The sequence below is a fragment of the Schistocerca serialis genome, chromosome 3 (genome assembly GCF_023864345.2).
Source record: "Schistocerca serialis cubense isolate TAMUIC-IGC-003099 chromosome 3, iqSchSeri2.2, whole genome shotgun sequence".
NCBI classification, from domain to species: domain Eukaryota; kingdom Metazoa; phylum Arthropoda; class Insecta; order Orthoptera; family Acrididae; genus Schistocerca; species Schistocerca serialis.
The window spans coordinates 45,038,898-45,065,385 of record NC_064640.1 but is presented as its reverse complement, the minus strand read 5'-3'; the positions used below and the strand labels follow the sequence as shown (position 1 = coordinate 45,065,385).

The 26,488-nt window shown below is 42.3% G+C and overlaps 1 protein-coding gene across 5 annotated transcripts in view; it reads right to left on the bottom strand.

Moving 5' to 3' along the window:
- LOC126469694 (vinculin) overlaps positions 1-26,488 on the bottom strand; it is a 302,912-nt gene that overhangs the window by 261,983 nt on the left and 14,441 nt on the right. For all 5 annotated transcript variants that reach the window (XM_050096859.1, XM_050096861.1, XM_050096862.1 and 2 more), the window contains exon 2: positions 10,101-10,208. In XM_050096859.1, the coding sequence (XP_049952816.1) occupies positions 10,101-10,208 (108 nt within the window). The remainder of the gene's footprint in view (positions 1-10,100; positions 10,209-26,488) is intronic.

Here is a 26,488-nt window from a genome sequence, read left to right as displayed (position 1 = left end):
AAATGGGCATGTGATCATTGGCACTGGACATTGACGCTGTGGAAGAGCACTGCATGGTCTGATGAATCATGATACCTTCTTCTTCATGATGGCACGAAGCTGACATCTTCCAGAGGAACAGCTCCTAGACCTGTGGGACCTGTGTGACGGAGACAAGCTGGCGACGGCTCCATTGCACTCTGGGGAACATTCACGTGGTCGTCCATGGGTCCAGTGGATATCGTACAAGGCACCATGATGGCCAAGGAGTATCGTACACTGGTAGCAAACCACATACACCCTTTCATGACAATCATGTGTCTTGATAGCAGTGGCATTTTTCAACAAGATAATGCACCATATCACAAGGCCAGGAGTGTGATGGAGTGGTTCAAGGAACATAGTGGCAAGTTCCAATTGATATGCTGGCCGCCCCCCCCCCCTCCAACTCGCAAGATTTGAACCCGGTCAAACATATCTGGGGTAAACATGGCATCAGAGCTCATCGACCCCCCACCCCCCCACCCCACCCCACACGGAATTTACAGAAATTAGGTAACTTTTGTAATGGCCAATTGATCGAAACTGAGCAAAGTATTAAGGAGCTACAGTTCAGTAGCATCCAGACTGCGGAAAATATGTTGAGTGCACTATTAACTGAGATGGAAAACACGCTAAAGTCAGAGATAGGATGTAATTCAACGGAATGCATGAAGCTGGATGGCAAGGTTAGAAGTGAGGAAATCAGAAAAAAAGTGCAATTTAGGAGCTGAATGTTCCATATTGAGAGAAAGCGATGTGTAAGAATGTTAGCACCAAACAGATAATGTGGGTGAATGTGCAAGATTGAATGTAGCTGTTACTGAAGTGTTCACTGATTTGGGTCAAAATTCTATGGTTCAACAGGTAAAAGATATTTATTATGACAATGTTACTGATTTTATGATTAGTGCTGTCGATAATTTCAGTTGTGATAATACTAAAGTGAGTCATAGAAATGTTGGAGTTTACTGGGATGCAGAAAGTTCTGTAGTTATTGATGACGTTTTATGTTGTTGTTGTTGTTGTGGTCTTCAGTCCTGAGACTGGTTTGATGCAGCTCTCCATGCTACTCTATCCTGTGCAAGCTTTTTCATCTCCCAGTACCTACTGCAACCTACATCCTTCTGAATCTGCTTAGTGTATTCATCTCTTGGTCTCCCTCTACGATTTTTACCCTCCACGCTGCCCTCCAATACTAAATTGGTGATCCCTTGATGCCTCAGAACATGTCCTACCAACCGATCCCTTCTTCTGGTCAAGTTGTGCCACAAACTTCTCTTCTCCCCAATCCTATTCAATACTTCCTCATTAGTTATGTGATCTACCCATCTAATCTTTAGCATTCTTCTGTAGCACCACATTTCGAAAGCTTCTATTCTCTTCTTGTCCAAACTATTTATCGTCCATGTTTCACTTCCATACATGGCTACACTCCATACGAATACTTTCAGAAATGACTTCCTGACACTTAAATCAATACTGGATGTTAACAAATTTCTCTTCTTCAGAAACGCTTTCCTTGCCATTGCCAGCCTACATTTTATATCCTCTCTACTTCGACCATCATCAGTTATTTTTTATAGTTTTACGTTTTATAGTAGTGAAAAATGTTAATGAAGCAGACACATTTTAAGTGATGCAATCAGATGCAGCAGATGGGAAAATGAAATTTGAAACTGTGAAACTAAGGGGATTACATGCTGTAACAGAAATTGTTAGAAAACATTGAGTGAGATGGCCGATACTGATGAAATAATGGAACTGGGAGATTTAGATGTAATGAATAATATGATGCAGGAATGATATAAAAACACAGGCAGGGGTAAGCTTGCTTATGAAGATTACAGTCAGAGGGACTGAGAAGAGTTTGCATCTGTGTCAGCAGATTATTGGAAAGTCAATAAATTCAAGTTTGCCTGTGAGTTACTACACAAAGACAGACAGAATAGGTAATAAAAACAGACTTATAAGAAACTATTTGATGGTGATGTGAAACGGAGCCACTGGAAAAGGAAACTAGGACAGCTACCACACAGCCAGTAATTTAAAAGGAAAAGTTTTAAGAAATTCTAAATTACTCATTAGTATGAATGCCTAATTAGGCAAGTCATGGGAAAAAGGAATAAGAAGAAAACAAAGGCCAAGTTCGACACTGAGGATCAAGGTTCAGTTAGAATTTAAAAAAAAAGTCTTTTTCATCAGTCATACATGAAGGGTATTCAATAAATAGAAGATTGGTTTTACTCCGGATTTCAATACACTGTATTATTCCCCTCTCTTTTGGCTACAAAACCCTATTTTTCAACATAATCTCCAGTCCATGTTAGAGCCTTACACTGCCTTACTGTGAGGGCCTGTATGCCCACACGGTACCACCCTACTGGTCGATGTTCAAGCCAATGTCTTGCTGAATCAACAACCTCCCCATAATCCACTTAGTGCTTCCCATGGATTGCATCCTTCATTGGGTCAAACAGATGGAAGTTGGTAGGGGAAAGTTCTAGGCTGTAGTGTGGATAAGGAAGAACAGTTCAATGAAGTTTTGTGAGGTCCTCTTGGGTCGGCAGACTTAAGTGAGGCCTTGCATTATCATGGAGGAGGGGAAGTTCATTTGAATTTTTTGTGGCGATGAACACTCCAAAGTCGTTTCTTCAATTTCCTGAGGGTAGCACAACACACTTGCAAGTTGATCATTCCCCAATGAGGCAGGCCATCAAACAGAATAACCCCTTCAGAGTCTCAGAAGAGCATCACCATAACTTTACTGCATGATGGTGCAGCTTTGAATTTTTTCTTTGGAGGAGATGTGGTGTGGGACCACTCCATGAAGTGCTGTTTTGTTTCCAGTTTGAAGTGGTGAACCCATGTTTCTTCACCTGTGACAACGTTCGACAAAAAATTGTCATGATCATCCCTGTAACATGCTAGAAATTCTGCACAGATGGTCCTTTGTTGCTCTTTATGGTATTCTGTTAGGCAGAGATGAACCCAGCAGGCATACGCCTTAGAGTACCCCAACTGGTGTACAAATGTGTCAGCACTAACAACAGATGTCCACTTGAGCAGCGAGGTGTTTCACTGTGATCCATTGATCACCTCGAATGAGAGTGTCTGCACATTCCAACATTGCAGAAGTCACAACTGTGTGCCATTCAGCATGTGAGACACTAGACAGGTTTGCACAACCTTGATGTGATGATGACAAACACCATGCCCAACGACTCACTGTGCTTTTGTTCACTGCCAGGCACCTATGAATAACGGCAAAGCTCTGGTTTTTGACCAAAAGGAACTCAATGACAGCTCTCTGCATGAAATGCACCTCCATTACAGACACCATTTTGAAGGCCACGCATTGTGCCACCCCTAGTGGAACTTCATGAAACTATAGGGGCTGAATAGGGAATGATGAGTGGGAAAATTCCATGATGGCCCACAACAAAGTCTGCATTTTTTCTGTCTGAGAAAAAAAAATGTTGCATTACTTATGCATTACATACTGCATATCATAAATTGGCTAAAGATTTCTTTTAACTTTACCATGGCCCACACCAATGCCTATATAGATAATTTCTCCTCAGTCTACAAGACTGTTAGGTTTAATAAATACTGGTGACTGGAAGCTGCATGAAAGCTGAGAGGGTGATGAAATATTTGAGTAAAGACTGAACCTAAATGAATAATAATTAACAGTTTTTTATTATGTGTTTGGTTGACTGCAAATTTTATTGCTTTGCTTCACTTGGAAAGTCTATTGGGAATTTGGGGTGGGGGAGTAGTATTTAATGATTTAATGTCTTCATAATTTTATATGTGGTGATTATTTGTATATGTTACGGAGGTGTAAAGGATATGCTGATTACTAGGAAGTGAGAGTTGTCATGTGACCACTGTTGAAACCTGGGGAAGGGGAGTATTGTGTGTTGATCAAATGGATGTTAAATTTATTATCTGTCACAAAGTTAATGTTTACTCAAGTGTGTGTGTGTGTGGGGGGGAGGGGGGGGGGGAGTAGCATTGCTACATTTAGCTATGGCTAAACTAATGAATACACTGTGTTTATATGCAGTTACTAGTGTTACTCTACAACAGATTTCTTTTGTATGTGGCCAGTACATGAACAGGATATTTGAACATATCAGTACTTTCTGGAGATCAAATCTCGAGTTCAAGCACTGAAATGAGCATTCAGTTTTATGGCCCTAGTTTTTTTTGTGCAATTTTCAATATTATTTATAATCAGAAGTACTTTTGTACTGTATCAGTTTGTTTTCAATTTTATTGTTGGACTGAATGTGAAGGAAGAATGTGATGAGCGAGTGAGTTACAGACTAGATGATACTTTAGGCTCATTTGGAGCTGTCCAGGGTCAGAGCAAGGTAGATCACTGATGAGGTTTCGTGTTGTCATGTTGGTGCTGTGTAATAAGAGAGCAGACTGAAGTACACTCCTGGAAATGGAAAAAAGAGCACATTGACACCGGTGTGTCAGACCCACCATACTTGCTCCGGACACTGCGAGAGGGCTGTACAAGCAATGATCACACGCACGGCACAGCGAACACACCAGGAACCGCGGTGTTGGCCATCGAATGGCGCTAGCTGCCCAGCATTTGTGCACCGCCGCCGTCAGTGTCAGCCAGTTTGCCGTGGCATACGGAGCTCCATCGCAGTCTTTAACACTGGTAGCATGCCGCGACAGCGTGGACGTGAACCGTATGTGCAGTTGACGGACTTTGAGCGAGGGCGTATAGTGGGCATGCGGGAGGCCGGGTGGACGTACCGCCGAATTGCTCAACACGTGGGGCGTGAGGTCTCCACAGTACATCAATGTTGTCGCCAGTGGTCGGCGGAAGGTGCACGTGCCCGTCGACCTGGGACCGGACCGCAGCTACGCACGGATGCACGCCAAGACCGTAGGATCCTACGCAGTGCCGTAGGGGACCGCACCGCCACTTCCCAGCAAATTAGGGACACTGTTGCTCCTGGGGTATCGGCGAGGACCATTCGCAACCGTCTCCATGAAGCTGGGCTACGGTCCCGCACACCGTTAGGCCGTCTTCCGCTCACGCCCCAACATCGTGCAGCCCGCCTCCAGTGGTGTCGCGACAGGCGTGAATGGAGGGACGAATGGAGACGTGTCGTCTTCAGCGATGAGAGTCGCTTCTGCCTTGGTGCCAATGATGGTCGTATGCGTGTTTGGCGCCGTGCAGGTGAGCGCCACAATCAGGACTGCATACGACCGAGGCACACAGGGCCAACACCCGGCATCATGGTGTGGGGAGCGATCTCCTACACTGGCCGTACACCACTGGTGATCGTCGAGGGGACAGTGAATAGTGCACGGTACATCCAAACCGTCATCGAACCCATCGTTCTACCATTCCTAGACCGGCAAGGGAACTTGCTGTTCCAACAGGACAATGCACGTCCGCATGTATCCCGTGCCACCCAACGTGCTCTAGAAGGTGTAAGTCAACTACCCTGGCCAGCAAGATCTCCGGATCTGTCCCCCATTGAGCATGTTTGGGACTGGATGAAGCGTCGTCTCACGCGGTCTGCACGTCCAGCACGAACGCTGGTCCAACTGAGGCGCCAGGTGGAAATGGCATGGCAAGCCGTTCCACAGGACTACATCCAGCATCTCTACGATCGTCTCCATGGGAGAATAGCAGCCTGCATTGCTGCGAAAGGTGGATATACACTGTACTAGTGCCGACATTGTGCATGCTCTGTTGCCTGTGTCTATGTGCCTGTGGTTCTGTCAGTGTGATCATGTGATGTATCTGACCCCAGGAATGTGTCAATAAAGTTTCCCCTTCCTGAGACAATGAATTCAGGGTGCTCTTATTTCAATTTCCAGGAGTGTATTTTGTGACAATGCACCCAGGAACTGAAGAAAATTTTAAGTTACTGTGATGTAAGGGGTTCAGCGAAAATTAAAAGTGAAGTTGTTTGACGGGTCTCTCCTGCTCTGCTACGAGTAATTTGTTATTGGCATCCCTACTATTTTAAGACTTTTTTACTACTACAACTGGAACCTCTTTTCTTTGTCCTTAATCCTTGTTCCTGTGACAATAACTTTCAAGACTAACCAGTAGTACCCATAATTATTTACTACACTCAGTTATAGATATATAAATGAAAATGTGCAGGGAAAATAAGACTCTCATGATTTTACTGAAGTACTCATATATGCTTCATGATCTAAAATTGATTATTGGTGGCACTTACATTTATCATGATCATTGCAGATCTGCTTTGCTGGACAGCCTACTTAGTAAATGCCACAAAATAAAACTGGACACAGTATGCTGCTGACTTCCACAAACCTTTGAACTGACATACACAGCCCATTATATGGGAATCTACAGTTTAACACAGACTATGAGCTGCAGTGCTACTCAGCATTTTTCACATTAACAAACATTTCAAGAGGTAAAAGAAATGGAAAGGGAAAAACCACAAGGACTGATTAGGGGATCCAACCTGATATCTCTGGAGCATTAATGTGGCACTTTACCACAGAGCTACAACCATAAATAGTTTTAAGATGAAACTGTACTTTTATATTTTTGCTTTAATATTTTCATTGTTAAGTGTCTTTAGCATATCATTACTATAAGTTTCTTATGAAAATTGCTTTATGTTTAGAATATATATTTGTTGCCTTGTGGTCCATAGTAACCCTTTTTTTTTTCTCCTACTCATTTTAATCCTATCAGTTTTTTGCAAGAGGAGGGATATGTATTGTGATGATACGGGGCACAACATTCTTGTAAATATAATCACTAATAAACTATATAATCACAGATATATTTTACGCATAATAGGATATGGGATGCAATAACAAGAGGAAACAACGACACTACAAGGAAGTTCAGCTATTCACTGAGGGAGGATTTGCACAGACTGGTACACAAGCACTGACCATCATAATAAGTCATATTTTCATGCCAAACACCCATTACTTTTGAGATGTGGGTAGTAGAACTTTACACTGCTTCACACAAATTAAAATAACAGCTTTACTTTTCCTTCTCATGTCATACAGCTGCATACACAATAATGCAATTTTTTCCATTTTCTAATAATATACTGGAAACTACCTTCTTCAAGCACAAGTTCTTTACAGATGACGCAAGGCTGTGTCTTATGGTGCCCAAGAACCAATACAGAGAAAGCAGGCCCCAAATGCCACACATGTGTCCACATTATCTTCTTTCCTATTCCACTTGCAAACAGAGCAAGGAAAAAATGACTGCTATATGAGCCATAATTTCTGATATCTTAACTTCGTGGTCCTTAAGCGCAGTGTATGTTGGAGGCAGCAGAATCATTCTGCAGTCAGCTTCAAATGCCAGTTCTCTAAATTTTCACAGTAGTGTTCTTACTATTCTCAGCAGGTAGCTTATCGGCTTTAGCCACACCAGACAAGTTAGGAGTGGCCTTGGAAAGAAGTTCTAGAAAATCGTTGTGCGATTTGGCACTTCAGACTGGTGTGGCAGTGGCATCTGCTCACAGAGCCCTCCACAATCTCAAACTGATAGCTTGAAACTAACAGTAGTGCACTGACTGACTAATTAAGATATTTTAACTATATGTATGTATTGCAACCCATTGAACTCATAGAGCAAATGATGTTGAAGTTGTAAAATCTTCTTCAGTTATGTGGCGATTGGAATATGTCTTCCTGATATTCGTTCTGCAGAATGCCAGGCACCTTTGTTTATTTCATCATCTTCTTCATCTTCATCTTCTTCTTCTTCCTTTTTTTTTTACAGTGCAACTCATCTTTACAGTCTTTCCAGTTTTACATAATCTAAGTTTTATATAATCTAATGTTAATACATTTCTTAAAGGAGATGGTACACTGTGGATCACTGCACTGCTAACTACTAATAGTGTAGTTAATTTACTATTTTCATGCATGTCTGAAAGAATACACTGCTGATGAACCACAGCAGTATAAAATACTTTTTATACTTATTCACTAATTGTGACTTCCTTAACATCAGCTGTAACAGGTACAGATTGACTATGCAACAGTCACATATGGAGATTTGTGCCGGACTGTGACTTGAACCCAGATTTCCTGCTTGCTATGAGTGGTTGTCTTAACCACTTCGGCTACATGTGCACACTCCCTGGATTGACCTAAACCTGCGTCCTGGCATGCGCATAGATAGCAGAAATGGTTATGGATTTAGGTCAGTTTGAGGAGTGTGCACAAATAACCAAAATGGTTCAGGCGACCGCTTGCGGTAAGTGGGAAATCTGGGTTTGAGTCCCAGTCCAACACAAGTTTTCATATGTCATTTTTAAGTAGTAAATCTACACTTAATACATCTGGTGTCAAGAAAGTCACAGTAAGCAAATAAATTTTGAAAGTTAATCTACTATGATCTCTCACTACAAAATTGCAAATTTTTCGGTTTGAATTGTGTGGGCGAAGCCAACACTAAATTAAGTTTCGGATGTACAAGAAAAGTACTTTCAGAACAATTCTAACTCACAGTCAAATGAATACTACAAGGTTAAAAATACCCAAAAGAAAATGTTACACTCTTTCTCACATGGCAGTCGTGATTTCAACATTAATTGAGTACCTATTGTAAGCCACAGGGTATGGCTTGCAACATAAGCTGCAAATCTGTCGTATGTATTTTGTACATATTCTACGACTGATGTTGAACTAAGACAGAGATGTTGCCAGCACCACTGATAATTTCACAATACCAATACAACCATCTTCACGGTACTGTTAAAATGAAATGTTAAAAGCACATTATGCTATCCCTATACAGTTTCATATGCCTGTGAAACCCCATAATACTGATGACTTTTGGCTAGTACTGCCCACATAGTGAAATTCCTGTTGTGATTTCAACCTCTTGATCTTGGCTCCGGATCAATCACACAGGACCTACAATATACATATGAAAGATGAGTAGAGTATACAGTACCTTACAACAGGTACCAATTTAATGATAATTTGGTGCTGACTTATGAAAAAGACTTGAACAGTTCCTATTGACAACTTTAAACCCAATGGTATGCTTGTAGCAATGAGCCATAGGTTGTATAACTCTTTGCACTGTAACAGACAAAGCTATAAAGATAGCAGTTCAGAAAATAGTTTTCATTATATATATATATATATATATATATATATATATATATATATATATATATATATATAAACAAAGATGATGTGACTTACCAAATGAAAGTGCTGGCAGGTCGATAGAAACACAAACACAAACAGGCACATACATGTATGTGTCCGTTTGTGTTTCTATCGACCTGCCAGCCCTTTCGTATATATATATATATATATATATATATATATATATATATATATATATATATATATATATATATATATACGCGGGAAAAATATATCTAAGAACAAAGATGATGTGACTTACCATACGAAAGCGCTGGCAGGTCGATAGACACACAAACAAACAGAATCACACACACAAAATTCTAGCTTTCGCAACAAACGGTTGCTTCATCAGGAAAGAGGAAAGGAGAGGGAAAGACGAAAGGATGTGGATTTTAAGGGAGAGGGTAAGGAGTCATTCCAATCCCGGGAGCGGAAAGACTTACCTTAGGGGGCAGAAAGGACAGGTATACACTCGCGCACACGCACATATCCATCCGCAGATACACAGACACAGACAGACTTTACAAATGTCTGCTTGTGTCTGTGTATGTGCGGATGGATACGTGTGTGTGTGCGAGTGTATACATGTCCTTTTTACCCCCTAAGGTAAGTCTTTCCGCTCCCGGGATTGGAATGACTCCTTACCCTCTCCCTTAAAACCCACATCCTTTCATCTTTCCCTCTCCTTTCCTCTTTCCTGATGAAGCAACCATTTGTTGCGAAAGCTAGAATTTTGTGTGTATGATTCTGTTTGTTTGTGTGTCTATCGACCTGCCAGTGCTTTCGTATGGTAAGTCACATCATCTTTGTTATATACACAGACACTGTCACATCATCAAAATAAAGAAATTATTTTCACTTGATATTTAGATATACCACAGTCTGTGAGTAACAACAAAACATTTTACCTTGACTAAATTAGCAACAGCACGACTAACAGCCATTACAGGCCGTTCAAGATCAGGCATAGGATTGCCATCTTCTGCTTCTTCATGGAGGATCACCAAACGTGACACCTGCAAAAATAGTTCAAGGTACAATACAAGAATAATTTCTAACATGCAAGTTTTATAACAAACACTAAAGTGTGTATGGTGAAACATTTTAATCTGCATTCCACATCAACAATTGTCTTATTAAGAAATGAATGATATTAGGAACATATATAGAAAATTATTCTCATCCTATAGAAGATATTCCTTCTACAAGAGATTCACAAAATAGAATTTTTGAATGCAATGAACTAAATACATCTGCTTGCAGCAATTCTGGAACATAAATTGCAGTATGTGAGAAACATTTGTTTCCTAACACTACTTTATGTAATATAAATCAATGAAACCACATCTTTGAATACACGCAATAATAAACGGGTAACAATCTTAAGCCAATGCCTAGATTTAAAAGGAACCCATCATTCTTTCAGTGTGAGGCCTGGTGGTCTAGTGGTAAAATGAGTGCCTGGAAACCAAGAGGTCACAGGATCAAATCCTGGTTGGGCCATGGATTTTTCAGTCTATGTTTTAACCTAGTCAGCAGCTCGCAGTGATGCAAGAAGTCACCAGGAAGGACATTCGGTTTGGATTCCATGTTAAACGGAAGTCTACTTTCCCCAGTTGGATAACTGTGGTAGGTTAGAGTCAAACAAGTCAGTAATGTGATGTACAAATGAAAGACCTGCACCACACCACTGAGCCAAATGAAATTACTATTCTTTTTTCAGTTAAATTTTCACCTTTTCACTATGTGAGTACAGTGAAACTGACTAGATGGACTGTAGTAGTACGTATCAATTAAAAACAATAATGAATTCATGCTGTGAGGTAATCTTTTTTAGGAAGACACTTCACACATTTAAAGGTAGTACACAAACAAGATGAAAGTTATGTCATAACATTTGTGGAAATTGTACAATGAGTGGAGCACACTAATTCACTGAAGAGAGTAAAAAAGGGTCATGGTAAAATGATACTCTGCATACATAACACAGCTGAGGCACAATCACTCTTACCATGACAATCTGTAAATGGTATTATACAACACATTTTGGCGTATCACTTATTTGGGTGGATGATGTAAAATTGTTAAATATAAATAGTTAAACATACAAATAACTATATAGCAGCTTCAAATCATCATAAAACTCATTTCCCACAAATAAAAATATTTGGGATACTTCTAAAATCTAAAAGATATGAATTAATTGGGAAGCACTCTTAGGGTGTTTGCAGACGATGCTGTCCTTTACTGTCTACTAATGTTATCAGTGGATCAAAACAAATTGCAATATGATTTTACAAACATATTTAAATGGTGTGAAAAGTCACAACTGGTCCTAAACAATAAAAAGTGTGAGGCACATAACAAGAGTAATATATAAAACACTTTGGTCACACAATAAACCACAAATATTTAAAGGTTGTTGATTCAACCAAATACCTACAGATTACAACTACAAACAACTTAAATTGGAGTCATCCCATAAAATATGTTGTTGAGGGGGGAAGGGGCTAACCAAAGACTGTGTTTTACTGGCAGAACACTTAGAAGATACTACAAACCTAATACAGAAACAGCTTATACTACATTTCATTTTTCACCCACTTCTTATTCGAGAGTGGAACGATTGAGAAATAGCCTGAAACTGGTTCTATGAGCCTTTTACTGAATACATCAAGTGTGAGATTTCAAATTTTTTACTTATTCCATACCTTAGACAACCATTTTGTTTAGTTTATCCATATTTATCATGTTACTGGCAGAGAGTATCAGTGAACACAATAATTTTAACTACAAACTTCATTTCTGCCAATGCTTATGTAAATTCTTTAATAACTAAACCAGTTTTGAATAACTAGTCATTATCAGCAACCCATAAATACTTCTTGGCTGATGGCTGTCAGAGTGTGCTAGTTGTCAACATTTCCATGAAGCTCCTACTAGAGGACAGGTATTCTCATAAGAGACTCATGGAAATGTTTACCTCCAGCATGCTCTGATGCAGTCATCGGCCTACTAGAGGACTGGTACTTTGTTAGCAACTCAAAGTGGAAGATGTCCTTTGTTGGCACTAAATAATTTTTGCCATTTTGAATGGGATAAACTGACACAACAGTGCCCATCTGCCACACACTGGTGTAGAAGGTGTCGTAAATTCAGCCAAGTAGAAGAAAAAACTATGCATTTCACATGTACATTTATATTTATAAGCTGAAGTCCAGTTTTTCGTTTGTGTGAGACCATTTGTGCCACACAGGTGCATATCAAAATTCTGGTTTTAATATTTTACTTTTCATGTCTTTTTTTCATTATCCTTCACTGAATGTGTCAAGGCTTGTGTGTACTGTGATATGTTGTGTATTTTTGAAAGTTCGTGAGCACCGCACAAAGTTTGTACTACACAGTCAGCTGATGAAAAACTTCTCTGTTTCCTGCCTGATTGCAGTGTTAAAGTCCTGCGATGTTTCAAAGCGCGTCATACTCATAATCTTCTGTTGAAGTGTCGAGATATCGCAGATGTAATATTTATACTAGCCGTGTGCCCCCCTCCACCTGGCTCCAGGCAGTTGGTTACTGTCTGACCAGTGGGCAGAGAGTGTGTGAGGTTGCTGCGGTGGGAGTAGCATGTGCTGATTCATATCTTTGTCTGGGGATTCAGGCTGAGTCTTGCGAGATGGACAGTGCTGGGCTCACTCTCGTCATGTTGCTGCTAATGCAGCAATCCATGCTTTTCTGAGCTACTATCCTTTGTCTCTGTTGACCAGATTCTAGTGAATCTGTATTGCAGTGGCTTCTTTTATTATGCTGTCCCAATAGCCAATTGCTCGGCTTACCACAATGGTATTTTGAAAGTCAAAGGTGTGGTCTTCCTTGATGCATGCTCTACTTAAGTGAAGACAACCAGTCTCCTCTATTTTCATAGCGAACACAATGTTTTTATGGATGCTGTTAAGGTGGTCCAGAAACTCATCCAGTGACTGGTCCAGAAACTCATCCAGTGACTGACTGCTGTGCTCCCACACCGCAAAAGTATTGTCTACATAGTGGAAGAAGTGTTTGGATTTCTGATGAGTGACATGAAGGGCCACCTCCTCACAGTATTCCATACAGAGATTTGCCACCCCTGGAGCTAATGGGATTCATATGTCGACAGTGATGTTGTGGTATGAAAGTTTGGCAGATAGGCACTGGATGAGTTTCTGGCCCACCTTAACACCCTCCATCAAAACATAGCTTCCACTACAAGTAGAGGAGCACGGTTGTCTCCCTAACTTGGACATACCAGTAAAGAAGAAGATGGCATTCAGTACACAGTAGGAAGACTCATACAGACCTCTACCTGCATGCAAAAAGCTGCCACCATCCAGTGCAATGGCAACAATGCTGACCACCCTGGTACATATGGTACATAGAGAGGGGGGGGAGGGGGGTGTTTGCAATGAAGAATGCCTCTCAGTCAAACAATGCTACCTGAAGGCATCGAAGAGAGAAGACGTAACAAACTGGGAGGAGAAAGAAGAAAAGAGACTTGAGACTGATCTCAGACAAAGCTGCGAGCCTGTTTGAACAATCCGATGTAAAAACCATCTTCAGACCACTACTGACACCAGAACAGTGGCTTAGTTCTGTGAAAGACCAATTTAAACAAAGTACTTGAGATTTACAGCATCACTTGCGAACGTGGCCAACAATACACTGGGCAAATACAACTCTGTATTTCAAAATGCTGGAAGGAGTACATCAGATGTGTGACTGGGACACACAGAAAAATCAGTGATAGCAGACCATGCATCAAGAAAGACAACACTTTGGACTTTCAGAACACCAATAAGATGTTATACTGAGCAACTGGCTATGGGTACAGGATCATAAAAGAATCAATTAAAATATTGATTCATGGGATTCTAGTCAACAGGGACAAAGGATACCATCTGAATGCAGCACATAATACCATGTTAACGGCAATATGATGGGAGCTTGCTCAGCCTCATCCATCTCGCGATGTGCAGCCTTAATGCCCAGAGATGTGAATGCACACCCGCTACCCCATCCACAGTAACCACACTTCCTCCCCGCCCACTGGCTGGACATCCAGAACCAGGTGGACGGGGGTCAAAACACTGCCATAGATATTACAGCATCCACAATATCTCAACACTCACCAGAATATGAGGAATATGAAAACATTTTGAAAAGTTGTGGTACTTTAACACTACCACTCGACTCGAAACCCAAAAAGCTTCTCATCAATAGTATAGGCAGGGAGTGAGTGCATTCCCATTTCATTATTTGCAAATTGTGTTTGTGCTTCTTATAAATTTTGGCACCAGTATCCTAATTCTCATATCACAGAAAAGATGAGTGAAACAGATACAGGTGTCAGTGGCATGGAGAAACAGGTGAACTCACTAAAATTGAATAAAACTCTAGAGATTGATGGAATATGGAGTAAATGCAGGGCTAGGTCCCTGTATCATTGGCCTCTCCTGTTTCCGGCAGGATGCATGCACCTTGCGGGTTGCCGCTCCGTACGCTGCAGGCGCTACTCCTTCGGAGACAGTTACACATCATGCCAAAACTTTGTGTTATCGCATTCAATGCTAACTGTAAACATTCTACTTACAGTCTCAACGCTAGCAAGCACCATTAGGGACTGCTACCATCAAAAGTGTGCGCACCAACTACAGTGGCACTTGTATCAGTGACTGTCTTCTGTGAGCAGATCAAATGTTCCTCCGCCGTGGTATACTTAAGCTGTGACAAATGTTCCAGTGGACAGCTGTAGTCGCAGCTCCACTCCAGGCCACTTGTGCCAGTTGCCTACAGCATTCCGTCCGTTGGGGCCTCCATCCACCTATGCACTATGCTATATCGCTCCGCTTCGTCACCCAAAAGCCACCAGCACCTTCCCTGGCACCCAGTGCTATCGTGGAGTTGTCCAGCATCGATTATGTCATGACACAGGTCACAAGAGACTCTTGGCTTTGCCACACTCATACTAGATTGATGATCATTTCTGTCACTGTTATCTTTTGTGTAACTTTACTTCCCTGTTGTGAGGCTACAATAAATGTCAAACTAACTGTAGAAACAATAATTATCTGTGTCCAATACAGACATTTGTCCAAACTATGGACATAAAAGAATTCCTATCAGATTTGTAATGCCTCACTAATTTTAAGCATTACTGGATGAGAAGAAGCTTGACTGCAGCTAAATGCGAGACCTGCAGGCAGGCGAGGAAGTGCTGACATGTAACTCCACAAGTGAGCCTGTTTGCACACCAGGGCCAAGCCGCACCGTCATTGTGACACGGCAGACTGGCCACGCAGCTACAAACCAGCCAGCAGAGTATTTCTACAGCACTGAGACACGAAGGTGTTGAGCTGTATATGCCTAGAAGCAATGTTGTGGTACAACAAGCATGCTATTAATCACTATAAATACCTTCGATTCCAGCAGCACTGTGTGCAGTCTGGCAGCACCTGTGACATTGAATTTACACAACTCCCCATCATGCTACGTGTCAGCCAGCAGTCGACATCAGTCTGGGCAGCCAGCTCCACCAGACAAGATCAAGGTTCTGGTCCACACCCACGGACTTAGAACAACACAACAGATGATCCATTGCCAGGCACCACTACGGCAGCAACCTCCTGCCTAGCAGGGCAGTGGTTCACAGTCAGGGTGGTACTGTTGCTATCCTTACACACCAGGGCCAGCTTCTAACCTGGGAGTGATAGATACCTACGAGAAGTCAGTGGATGTTCACATCGTGGGCAATGCTCACTATGGGCCACATAGTGCTAACTCAGGCACATGCTTGCTGAGTGGGGTAAACAGTGTCAGCAAAGCAGGATGCAGACATCGAATGTTCATCCTGCTGCCATGACCTTCCGATGTCAACGGCACAACAGGTGGACCACACACCTAGAGAGGGCGTATCCAGGAGCATCGCAGCACTTCAACATTGTAGCTCAAAACTACGTAAAATATATTATATTTTGCAATGGGGTTTTCCTAGCCACGCAACACACCTTGCCAGAACCACCACCTCTACACCATAGCAGCCCCACTCACCATGGGTTCCTATAGCAGTATTTTGATATCAGCGGACCTCACCAGGCACAGCTTCCATGCAGCACGGCTTCACAATCACATTGCACAGTTTTGTTAAACAGTGGAGTGAAAGAGCACACTATTCATTTTTGTGGATGTTTTCCCTGTTTCATATGTACAGCACATGGAGTCTAAATGAGTGATGCACGGGGATTGAAGGGTTACGTTGGTGCAGCCAGGGGAACTGGCTGATCTTTTGCAGTTCCTTGGTAATACAAAGGAGCATTATTTACAACCTGTGAGATGTGGTTAATGTAAATTTCCAGGGCATTTCATGGAGTTAGTAGCAGTAGCAGAACCAGTCGTTTGTGTTAACTATCACCGATACAGGCATGTAGCTACTCAGTGCACATAATTAATATGGATGATAAGATATAAGAGTTAAGTGTGTGTTGAATCATAAGGCCTGAATGTGAGTGAATTCTGTGTTCCTTAGAGTGAATTGGAGATTAACCCTCCAGTCGTGGACAACGTGAACATGTCCATTCTGCTCTTTCCAGATAATTTTGCGCACCTTGCTGTTACTGCATCAGATGCAATTTCTGCTCTGATTCCATGTCGGAAATTGTGATTTTTTGCGTTGAATAATTTTCTGTTGCTCTGGAACAGAGTAGGCTATTTTCCAACCAAATATTTTCCTGTTGCTCTGGAACATCAGAGGTTGCGATTTTCCTGTCTGAAACATTGGGTGCTGGGTTTTACATGTTCTCCAGCCTCACTCACATACATACACACATGCCTTCTCAAGCCAGCAATTTTGTAATCTTATTCCCAATCTTGTTTATGGAATCTTGCTTTAATATGTACAACATTTGGAACAATTATGAATAAGTTTATTCTGCTTTTATAATGTTGAATGCAATTTTTGCATTTCCCGCATTATTTACATTAACTGTCAATTAAATATCAACTCTAAATCAAGGTGTTGTTTTCCTGTTACGATCCTTTAATTCTATTTGTACAACTATTTTAATTATTGAATAAAAATGCCCCATGATTTTGTACAGAAAAATTAGAAAATTCCCTGCAGTTACAGTATTAAGGTACCACAATGGCTGATTCTCAAATACAGGGTGTCATTAGTCGGGAGGCAGACCAAGCATTGATTAATGAAATGGCACAATTGAGAGGATGTAATACCGACTTGTGTAATAGGCTAGCAGCTGCAGATGAAGAGCTGGAATTGGCTCAGCAACCTACTCCTTTATTAGATCCAGCCACAGGTACTTTGATCATGCCCTTCTCCAGAAAGTCAAGTGGCAGCGTAATGTTTTTGTAAGTTACAAGTGTTGTTGATAACTTATTTCATAGCAAATCAGTGTCTGTGATTCACAGTTATTGCCAAAGAATCGATCACCCCAAATGTCAGTGTACATCAATGCAAATAAATGTACATTTCTCAGAATTTTTGGAGGTTACCATTGACCAGCACATAAATCAGTTCACAGTAAATCGGTGTTTGTGATTTAGTTACTGTAGTACATATTGTAACGAACATATTGTGTTACATCTAGTTTTCCCTTTCACAAGGAGTAATACTATCTACATTTATCATAAATGAACTCTATTTTCAAGTTTTTTAGCGAATATTCGAGAAGATCACTGACAGTGGAGCTGCGTTGTGGCTGGTGCAGTGTCTTACGAGACAGTGAACAAATGACTTTTAACTAAGCCTGATACCTGTTGAGGTAAAAACAAATTAATTCTCTATAAAAATTAAAGCAAATACACAAAATGAGCCTTCTGATAAGGCAATAGAAAAACCTGTGGTAAAAATTACTAGTTTTCTAAAACTTTTTGAGGTTGATTATAGTCGCTATCCTTTCCTGTTGATGCTATATCCTTTGTAGGAAGTGTGGGATCTGTCACTACTCGTTCACTTTACTGCGAGAGGTGTGTCAATGGTACATCTAGGCATCATATACAGGAGAGACAGGAACCAGGGAGGGCTCACAGGGTGTTATAGTGATACCCTAATCTAACAAGTTCAAGGTGCTGTCTTTCAGTGAAACTGAGCCAGTGGGATTCACTTGACCTCTTTTGGTGAAACCTGCTGCCTCAAGAGGAGGCAAATGCTAAAGGGTAGGGTCTGTTAATTGTAGGCAGTTCAAACGTATGGAGAATAATGGTACCACCTAGGGAAATGGCAGAAAGGGAGATGAAGGAACATTAGGTGCTCTAAGTGTGTTTTTGCCTGGGGGTGACATTCAACATGTTGAAGAAGCTTTTCCAACAGCCACTGAGGGAACAGGGTGCAGCCAACTGCAGATTGTGATACATGATGGAAATAATAATGACTGTCATCTAGGCTCTGAGGTCACATGTGTAGCATTCTAGCAACTGGTAGAGAATACCAACCTCGATCACAGAGGTTAACGATATTTACAATTAGTAGCACTGTCCCCAGAACAGATCGTAGCCCCCTGGTTCTAACTCACGTGGAAGGCTTGAAACAGAGACTTCAAAGATTCTGTGATAAGCTAGGCTGTGACTTCCTGGACTTGTCTTGTAGGGTTGAGAACCACAGGGTCCAACTAAATGGGTCAGGTGAGCAGTACACATTGGGCTGCTACCCAAGTAGCTGACTGTGTGTGGGGTGCACACAAGGGTTTTTTAAGATTAGGCTACTCTCCATCCAGTCCAAATAATGACAGCTGAAGGATATCCCCAAAACTCCCACAGGGAAGAATATTAAAATTCTAATAGTTAACTGCCGAAGCATTTGCAGCAGAATGCCAGAGTTTGAAGCATTCCTGAAAAACAGTGAAGCTCACATAACACTTGGCACAGAAAGCTGGTTGAAAGTTGGAATTGATAGCAGTGAAACTACTAACGAAAATTTAAGTGTATGTCGAAACGATAGTCAAGAGAGAAATGGAGTTTGTGTATTTGCCCTAGTAGAGAAGAAACTCAAATCCAACACAATTAGAGATTGCAGCTGCATGCGAGATTGTTTGGGCACGACTTTGTATTAGGGGAGGGCATAAACTGGTAACTGGATCCTATTGTCCACCAAACTAAACTCCTAATATAACCAAAAACTTTAGAAAAAACCTCAGTTTACTTGTACACAAGTTCCCCAAACATACTGTAATCATCGAAGGAGACTTTAATCATCCAAAAATCAGTTGGGAAAATTACAGTTTTGTTAGTGGTGGGCATGACAAGATATCCAGTGAAACATTACTAAATCCCTTCTCTGAAAATTACCTAGAACAGACATTTGGGAACACCATTCATGATGGAAATATATTAGATCTAATGGTAACAAACAGACATGACCTCTTTCAGGATGCCCACATAGAAACTGGTATCAGTGACCATGATGTGGTTGTGGCAACAATGACTACTGACGTACAAAGGAGAATTAAAACAAGCAAAGAGATATATACATTCAGTATACTAAATAGAAAAGCAGTACAGTCGTATCTTAACTTGAAACATTCAGCACAGGACAGAAGCATGTAGAGCAACTATGCTCAAGTTTAAAAGAATAGTTGACGATGCACTGCATAGATATTTACCCAGCAGAACAGTTTATAATGGGAGGTACTCTGAATAGTATACAGTCACCGTAAAGAAACTTCTAAAGGACAGAGACTACTGCATAACAAGTGTAAAACAATGCATATAGCCAGAGAGACACTGAATGTAAACAATGGAAAGTCCAGATTGGACAATCACCAGTTAAAAAACAGACAGACTCTTACTCACTGTAAATATGACACGTTGGGTTGCAGATAGGTCAAAGAAAAGGCTGTTACACACTAGGCTTTCTGCCAAATTCTCCTCCAGAAAAGGAAATAAAACCACACTCACATTCAAACAAGCAGATACACCTCATTCACACATGACTGCTATTTCAGGCTGCTATAGCCAGACTGAAACTGTTGCATTGAATGAAAGCAGCAACTGACAGTGGGTCAGGAAATGGGGACAGAAAGCACAGTAAGGTTGGGGGGGGGGGGGGGCGGCGTGCTGTCAGATGGAGCATACAGAGACCAGACAGAGGCAGGACAAGGCTGCCAGGAGAAGCATCAGGAAGCTATGAGGGAGGAAAGGAGGCCTGTGAGCAGAAAAGACTGGTGGGTGCATTGGCAGAGAGCAAGCACAATGAGAAAGAAGTGACATGAATCAGGAGGAGCTTATAGGACAGAGGGAGCGGAAACTGTTGTATGGAGGGTGTGGGGCGTTGGGACAGTAGGTTGGAGGCCGGGATAATTTCGAGAGTGGAGAATGTATTGTAAGGGTAGATTCCATTTGTGCTGTTCAGGGAAGTTAGTGGTTGAAGGGAAGATACTGATGGACTGGGTTTTGAAGGTGCCATTAAAATCAAGTGTGTTATGTTCTGCTGCATGTTGTGCCATAGGGTGGTCTACTTTGCTCTTGGCCACAGTTCAGCAGTAGCCACTCATCCTGGTGGACAATTGGTTGCTCACCATAGCAATATAAAAAGCTGTGAAATGATTGCAGCAAAGTTGGTATATGACATGGTTGTTTTCATAGGTGGCCCTGCCTCTGATGGGATAGGATAAGCCTGTGAGAGAACTGAAATGGGAAGTGGTGGGTGGGTGGATTGGGCAGGTCTTGTAACTGGATCCTCCACAGGGATATGACCCATATGGTGTGGAGCTGCGATTCGCAGTGGCATAAGGATGATGTGGAGGTTGGGTGGATGACGAAACACCACTTTAGGAGGGCCGGAAAGGATCTTGGTTAGAATGTCCCTTGTTTCAGGGCATGAGTGGCTGGTTATTGAGGGTGGTGGGAGGGTTGTGGGTGTGTGGGGATATGGCAAGGGAAATCTGTTTTGTGAACCTGTGAAGGCCTTTCTAAGACCTTCAGCATACTTGCCAAGGGACTTCTTGTCACTGCAGGATAAACCTACCCCATCAGCCATTTCTGGCTGGCCTGTCCGTATGTGAGAGGGATTTTTTGGTGTGGAAGAGATGGCAGCTGTCAAAATACAGGCCTTGTTGAGGGTTGGTGGGTTTAATGTGGACAGAGGTGAGAATGGAGCCATCGAGAGGAAGGGGTCAACATCACGGAAGGTGGCATGCTAGATTGAGGACAAACTGGTGAAGCAGATGGAAGAAAAAGTGTTGAGGGTGTGAAGGAATGAGGATAGGTGTATTGGCCCTCAGGCCAGATCATGAAGGTATCATCAATGACCCTGAACTAGACCAGGGATTTGGGGTTGTGGGAGGCTAGGAAGGTTTCCACTAGATGGCCTATAAACAGGTTGGCATAGGAGGGTACCATGCAGGTGCATATGGCTGTGCAGCGGGTTTGTCTGTATACCTTCCCTTCAAAGGAGAAGTAGTTGTGTGTTAAGATAAATTTAGTAAGGTGTTTGAGGAATCAGGTGGTGGGTTTGGAGACTGAAGGACACTGGGAAGGGCAGTGTTCAACTGCGGCAAGAACACAGGCATGAGGTATGTTGGTGTATAGGGAAATGGCGTCAACAATAATGAACAGGGATACAGGTGGTATAGGGGTGGGCATGGTGGAGAGTCAGTGAAGGAATTGGTTGGTATCTTTCACATGGGAGGCTAGAGTTTGGGTAATTGGTTCAAGATGTTGGTCAATAAATGCCGAAATTCTTTCAGCTACAATGGGGTTGTTGGTGTTGGGGCTTTTGGGGAGCATGTAGAAGGTGGATGTGCAGGATGTCATGGGGTTGAGGAAGGAAATGGATTCAGGGGCAAGATTCTGCAAAGGGCCTAAGGCTTTAAGCAGTAATTGGAGGTTATTTTGGATTTCTGGGATGTGATCACACTGGCAGAGTTTAGAGATTGAGTCACAATTGGAAAAGGCTTTCTGTCAAGTAGTCACTGTGATCCATAGAGATAGTATTGGAACCTTTGTCTCCAGGTAGATAATTAAGTGAGGATCTGTTCTGAGGCTACGTATGACTGTCCTTTCTTCTTTTGTAAGTCTGATATTAGGAAGGAACTTGGGCAAGGGTGGAGAGGCCAAGCTGGAGGTGAGGAATTCTTGGAAGATGACTGGGGGGGGGGGGGGGGGGGGGGGATGGCGGCATGATCAACAATCCGGGTTGGATGGTGGTATGAAGTGGGACATGCAGGGTCCAGTGTTGGGATTAGGCTGGCTTTTGTTGGAGTTATTAGTGGCAAAGAAAAGTTTCCATTGCAGAGATTTGAAGAAGGATAGTAGGTCGTAGGCCAGTCCAACATGGTTAATTTTAGGTGTAGGGCTGAAACTGAGACTTTTGGATAAGATTGAAACTTCTATGGAGCTGAAGATTTTGGTGCAAAGGTTAACACCAGTGTTCTGGGATTGTTACAGCTCTGGATTTGGTGGAGTGTTGGCGGGGAGTTTTGAGGGGGTGGCCCTTATTGACCAACACATCCTAGAAATTGCTCAAAATCTAGCCTTCCACATCAAAGACACCAACAACTCCCTTCACCAACTCTCTACCATCCCCAGCCCTTTCCCTCTTGGATCCCTACTTGTCACTGTTGACGCAACCTCCCTGTACACAAGCATCCCTCAGGCCCATGGTCCTGTCGCTATTTAACACTCTCTCTCCAAATACCTTTAAGACTCCAAACCTATTACTTCATCTCTCATACATCTTATTAACTTTATCCTAATGCACAAGTGATTCTGCTACGAAGGGAAGATCCAAACAAATCTGCGGCACAGCCATGTGGCACCCTCTTATGCCAACCTGTTTATAGGCCACCTAGAGGAAACCTTCCTAGCCTCCCACAAAGCCAAAACCCTGGTCTGGTTCAGGTACATTCATAATATCTTCATTATCTGGCCTCAGGGCCAACACACACTATCCTCATTCCTTCACCACCTCAACACTTTCCTTCACACGCACTTCAGCTGGTCCTCCATAACACAGCGTACTACTTCCCTGAACATTAACCAGCTCATCTCTCATGGCTTCATCCGCAACTCTGTTCACATTAAACCCACCAACCACCAACAGTGCCTGCAGTTTGACAGCTTCCATCCCTTCCCCAAACACAACCCCTTGCCACAGTGATCATATCCCTGCGGAAGACCCAGGTGCAAGACCTGCTCAATCCATCCAACCATCACTTACTATTCCAATCCTGTCACAGGTTTATCCTACCCCATCAGCAGCTGGGCCACCTGTGAAAGGAGCCTTGTCATATACCAACTGTGCTGCAAACACTGCACAGCTTTTTATGTAGCAACCAGGTGTCCACCAGAATGAATGGTCACTGCCAGACTGTTGCCAAGAACAAAATTGAGCACCCAGTGGCACAACATGCAGTTGAACAGAAAATGCTTGTTTTTAATGGCTGATTTACAACCCCGGCTGTCTGGATCCTCCCCTCCACCATCAACTTTTCTGAACTACGCAGATGAGAGTTATCCTTACAAAACATTCTCCACTACTGAAATTATCCCAGCCTCAAACAATGATAACCTACTGTCCCCACTCCTTCCACCTAACAGTTTTTGCACTCTCTGTCCTGTAACTTCCTCCTCCCAATTCACGTCCCCTCACCTTCATTTTGCTCAGTCCCTACCAATGCATTCACTAGTCTTTTCTGCTCCCTCCCCCCACCCCTCCAGCCTCCGGCCAGTCTGCTGGCAGCCTTGTCCTGCCACCTTCTAGTCCCTGTACTCCCTGACAGTGTCCTCCTCTCCCCCCACCTGTACTCTGCTTTCACTTCCCCCTCTCTGCCCCACTCCTAACTGCCTCTTTTGTTCAGTGCAATAGTAGCAATATGGCTACAGTGGCTAGAGTGGAAGGGGGAAGGGGGGAGGGGTGGAGGGGGGGAGGGGGGGGAGAGTGGAAGGGGGGAGGGGGAGGGGGGAGAGTGGAAGGGGGGAGGGGGAGGGGGGAGAGTGGAAGGGGGTGGGGGAGAGAGGAAGGGGGTGGGGGAGAGTGGAAGGGGGTGGGGGAGGGGGGAGAGTGGGAGAGGAGAGAAGGAGGGAGGGGGAGGGAGAGGGAGAGGGGGGAGGGGAGAGAGAGAGAGAGAGAGAGAGAGAGAGAGAGAGAGAGAGAGAGAGAAGGCTTTGGCCTAAAGCTTAATGTCTAGTGCTCTTTTCTTTATGCCTACCTGCAACTCAACATTTCATCTTTACAGTGAGTAGCAATCTATCCTTTTCATAATGCTAAATGAAACTCTTTTCGTTGTGAAGAGAGAAATGCATGAAGCCTACCATAGCACAATACTGTCAAATGATCTTTCAAATTCCCTGAGAAATTCCGATCCTATGTAAAGACTGTTAGTGGCACCAAAGTTAGTGACCAGTCACATGCAAATGAAACGGGAACTGAAATAGGAGGCAGCAAAGCAAAAGTTGAAATGCTTAAGTCCATTTTCAAAGGCTTCTTTACATTGTATATTAACAACCTCGTGGACAATATTAATAGTTACCTCAGAATTTTTTCATAGGTGCGGTTACCTATAATGAAGTACAGTCTGAAAGACATTGCTTAAATATTCAGTGAGATATTGATAAGAGTTCAAAGTGGTATGAAGATCGGCAACTTGCTTTAAATGTTCATAAATGTAAAATTGTGCATGCCACAAAACAAAAACAATGTAGCATCATATGGCTATAATAACAATGAGTCACAGTTGGAATTGACCAACTCATACAAATATTTGGATTTAAAACTCTGCAGGGATATGAAGTGGAATCATCATGTGGGTTCAGTCCTGAATAAAGCAGATGGTAGACTTCATTTTATTGGTAAACACTGGGGAAATGCAATCAGGCTATGAAGGAGACTGCTTACAAAGCATTTGAGTGACCCATTCTAGAATACTGCTCCAGTGTGTGGGAACCATACTACACACAAAGCTAGCACAATTGTTCATAAGTTTTTTTGATCCACATAAGAGTTTCATAGAAATGCTGAAGAAATTAAACCAAGATAGGTGTTTACTATCCTGAGAAAGCCAATTTACAAAGTTTCAATAACCGGCTGTAAATAAAGCCTCTAGGAATATACTAAAACCCCCTACAAATCGGTCACAGAGGGACTGGGAGGACAATTAATTACAGCATACAGAGAGGCATTTAAACAATCATTCTTCCCATGTTCCATATGTGAACTGAAAGAATTAGTACAATGGGACATACCTCCTGCCATGCGCTTCACAATGGTTGGCAGACGTAGTCGTAGGAGGTCATTTTTGGATGAGCTGCAGTTGGCAGTTACTACTGTGTGTGGTTGCAGGATCAGTTATTACACATGACAAAAGGACAGATAGCAGGGGAAGTCAAGACTTACGTCAGACGTACAAAGGGACTAACAGGTGTGAAGATATTTGATGAATTGAAAGAAGGCCTACTATGAAGGTACAAGAAACAAAACAGTGCAAGGTTTTTCTACAAACATTTGTATAGGCTCTCAAAGAACCATAATGAGTCGATAGAAAATTTTTGGGGACAGAATACAAAAGTGAATGTGCTTCCATATGAATTATGGGACAGTGGTGAGGCGAACAGAGTAATACTTCATGAAGAGAAACACAGGGCACTGAGTGCATTTTAATGGGCTTGCCACCTGATATGTCACGAAATGTGGGAACCGGTACCCCGAAGGATTTATACTTTGTGGTCGGGTTAGCCATGGAGTTTGAAGAAATTTATGAAGCAACAGGAATGTGGGAAAAGAGAGGAGTATTCTTTTCCAATGTGAAAGAGTATAGCTGTGGGAGGATGGGACATATGCAGAGGCTATGTTGTCAACTGCAGTGTGGTAGATGTGGTGTGACTGTACACCACCACCATTACTGTAGGAATGGTAAGGAGAAATGGGGGATGAATAAGCTGGTGTTAAATGCAAAAGGAAGTCCCAGGTCCACTGTGTGGAGTTCTCCATAAATTTCAGTGCAACTAATATGGATCCAGAGGCAGAATGTAATATAGTGGGAATAGTGAAGGGTAGAAAGTACATGTTTTTATTGGACACAGGGATGCATGTGTCAGTAGTAAGTATGGACTTCATGAGTCAGAGGTGATTAAACCCTCCACGCTACATTTATGATGACTTTGAGATAGTGATGTGGAGTCTTTGGTTTCATTTTAGATTTTCATGTTGGGGCAAAGAATTTTAAATAAAGATGATACCATTTTTTTTAGATAGTTGTTGGTATATTTGTGAGTATTTTAATCTCACGTGTTTTTGGTTTTGGGGCTGTTAGTTCAA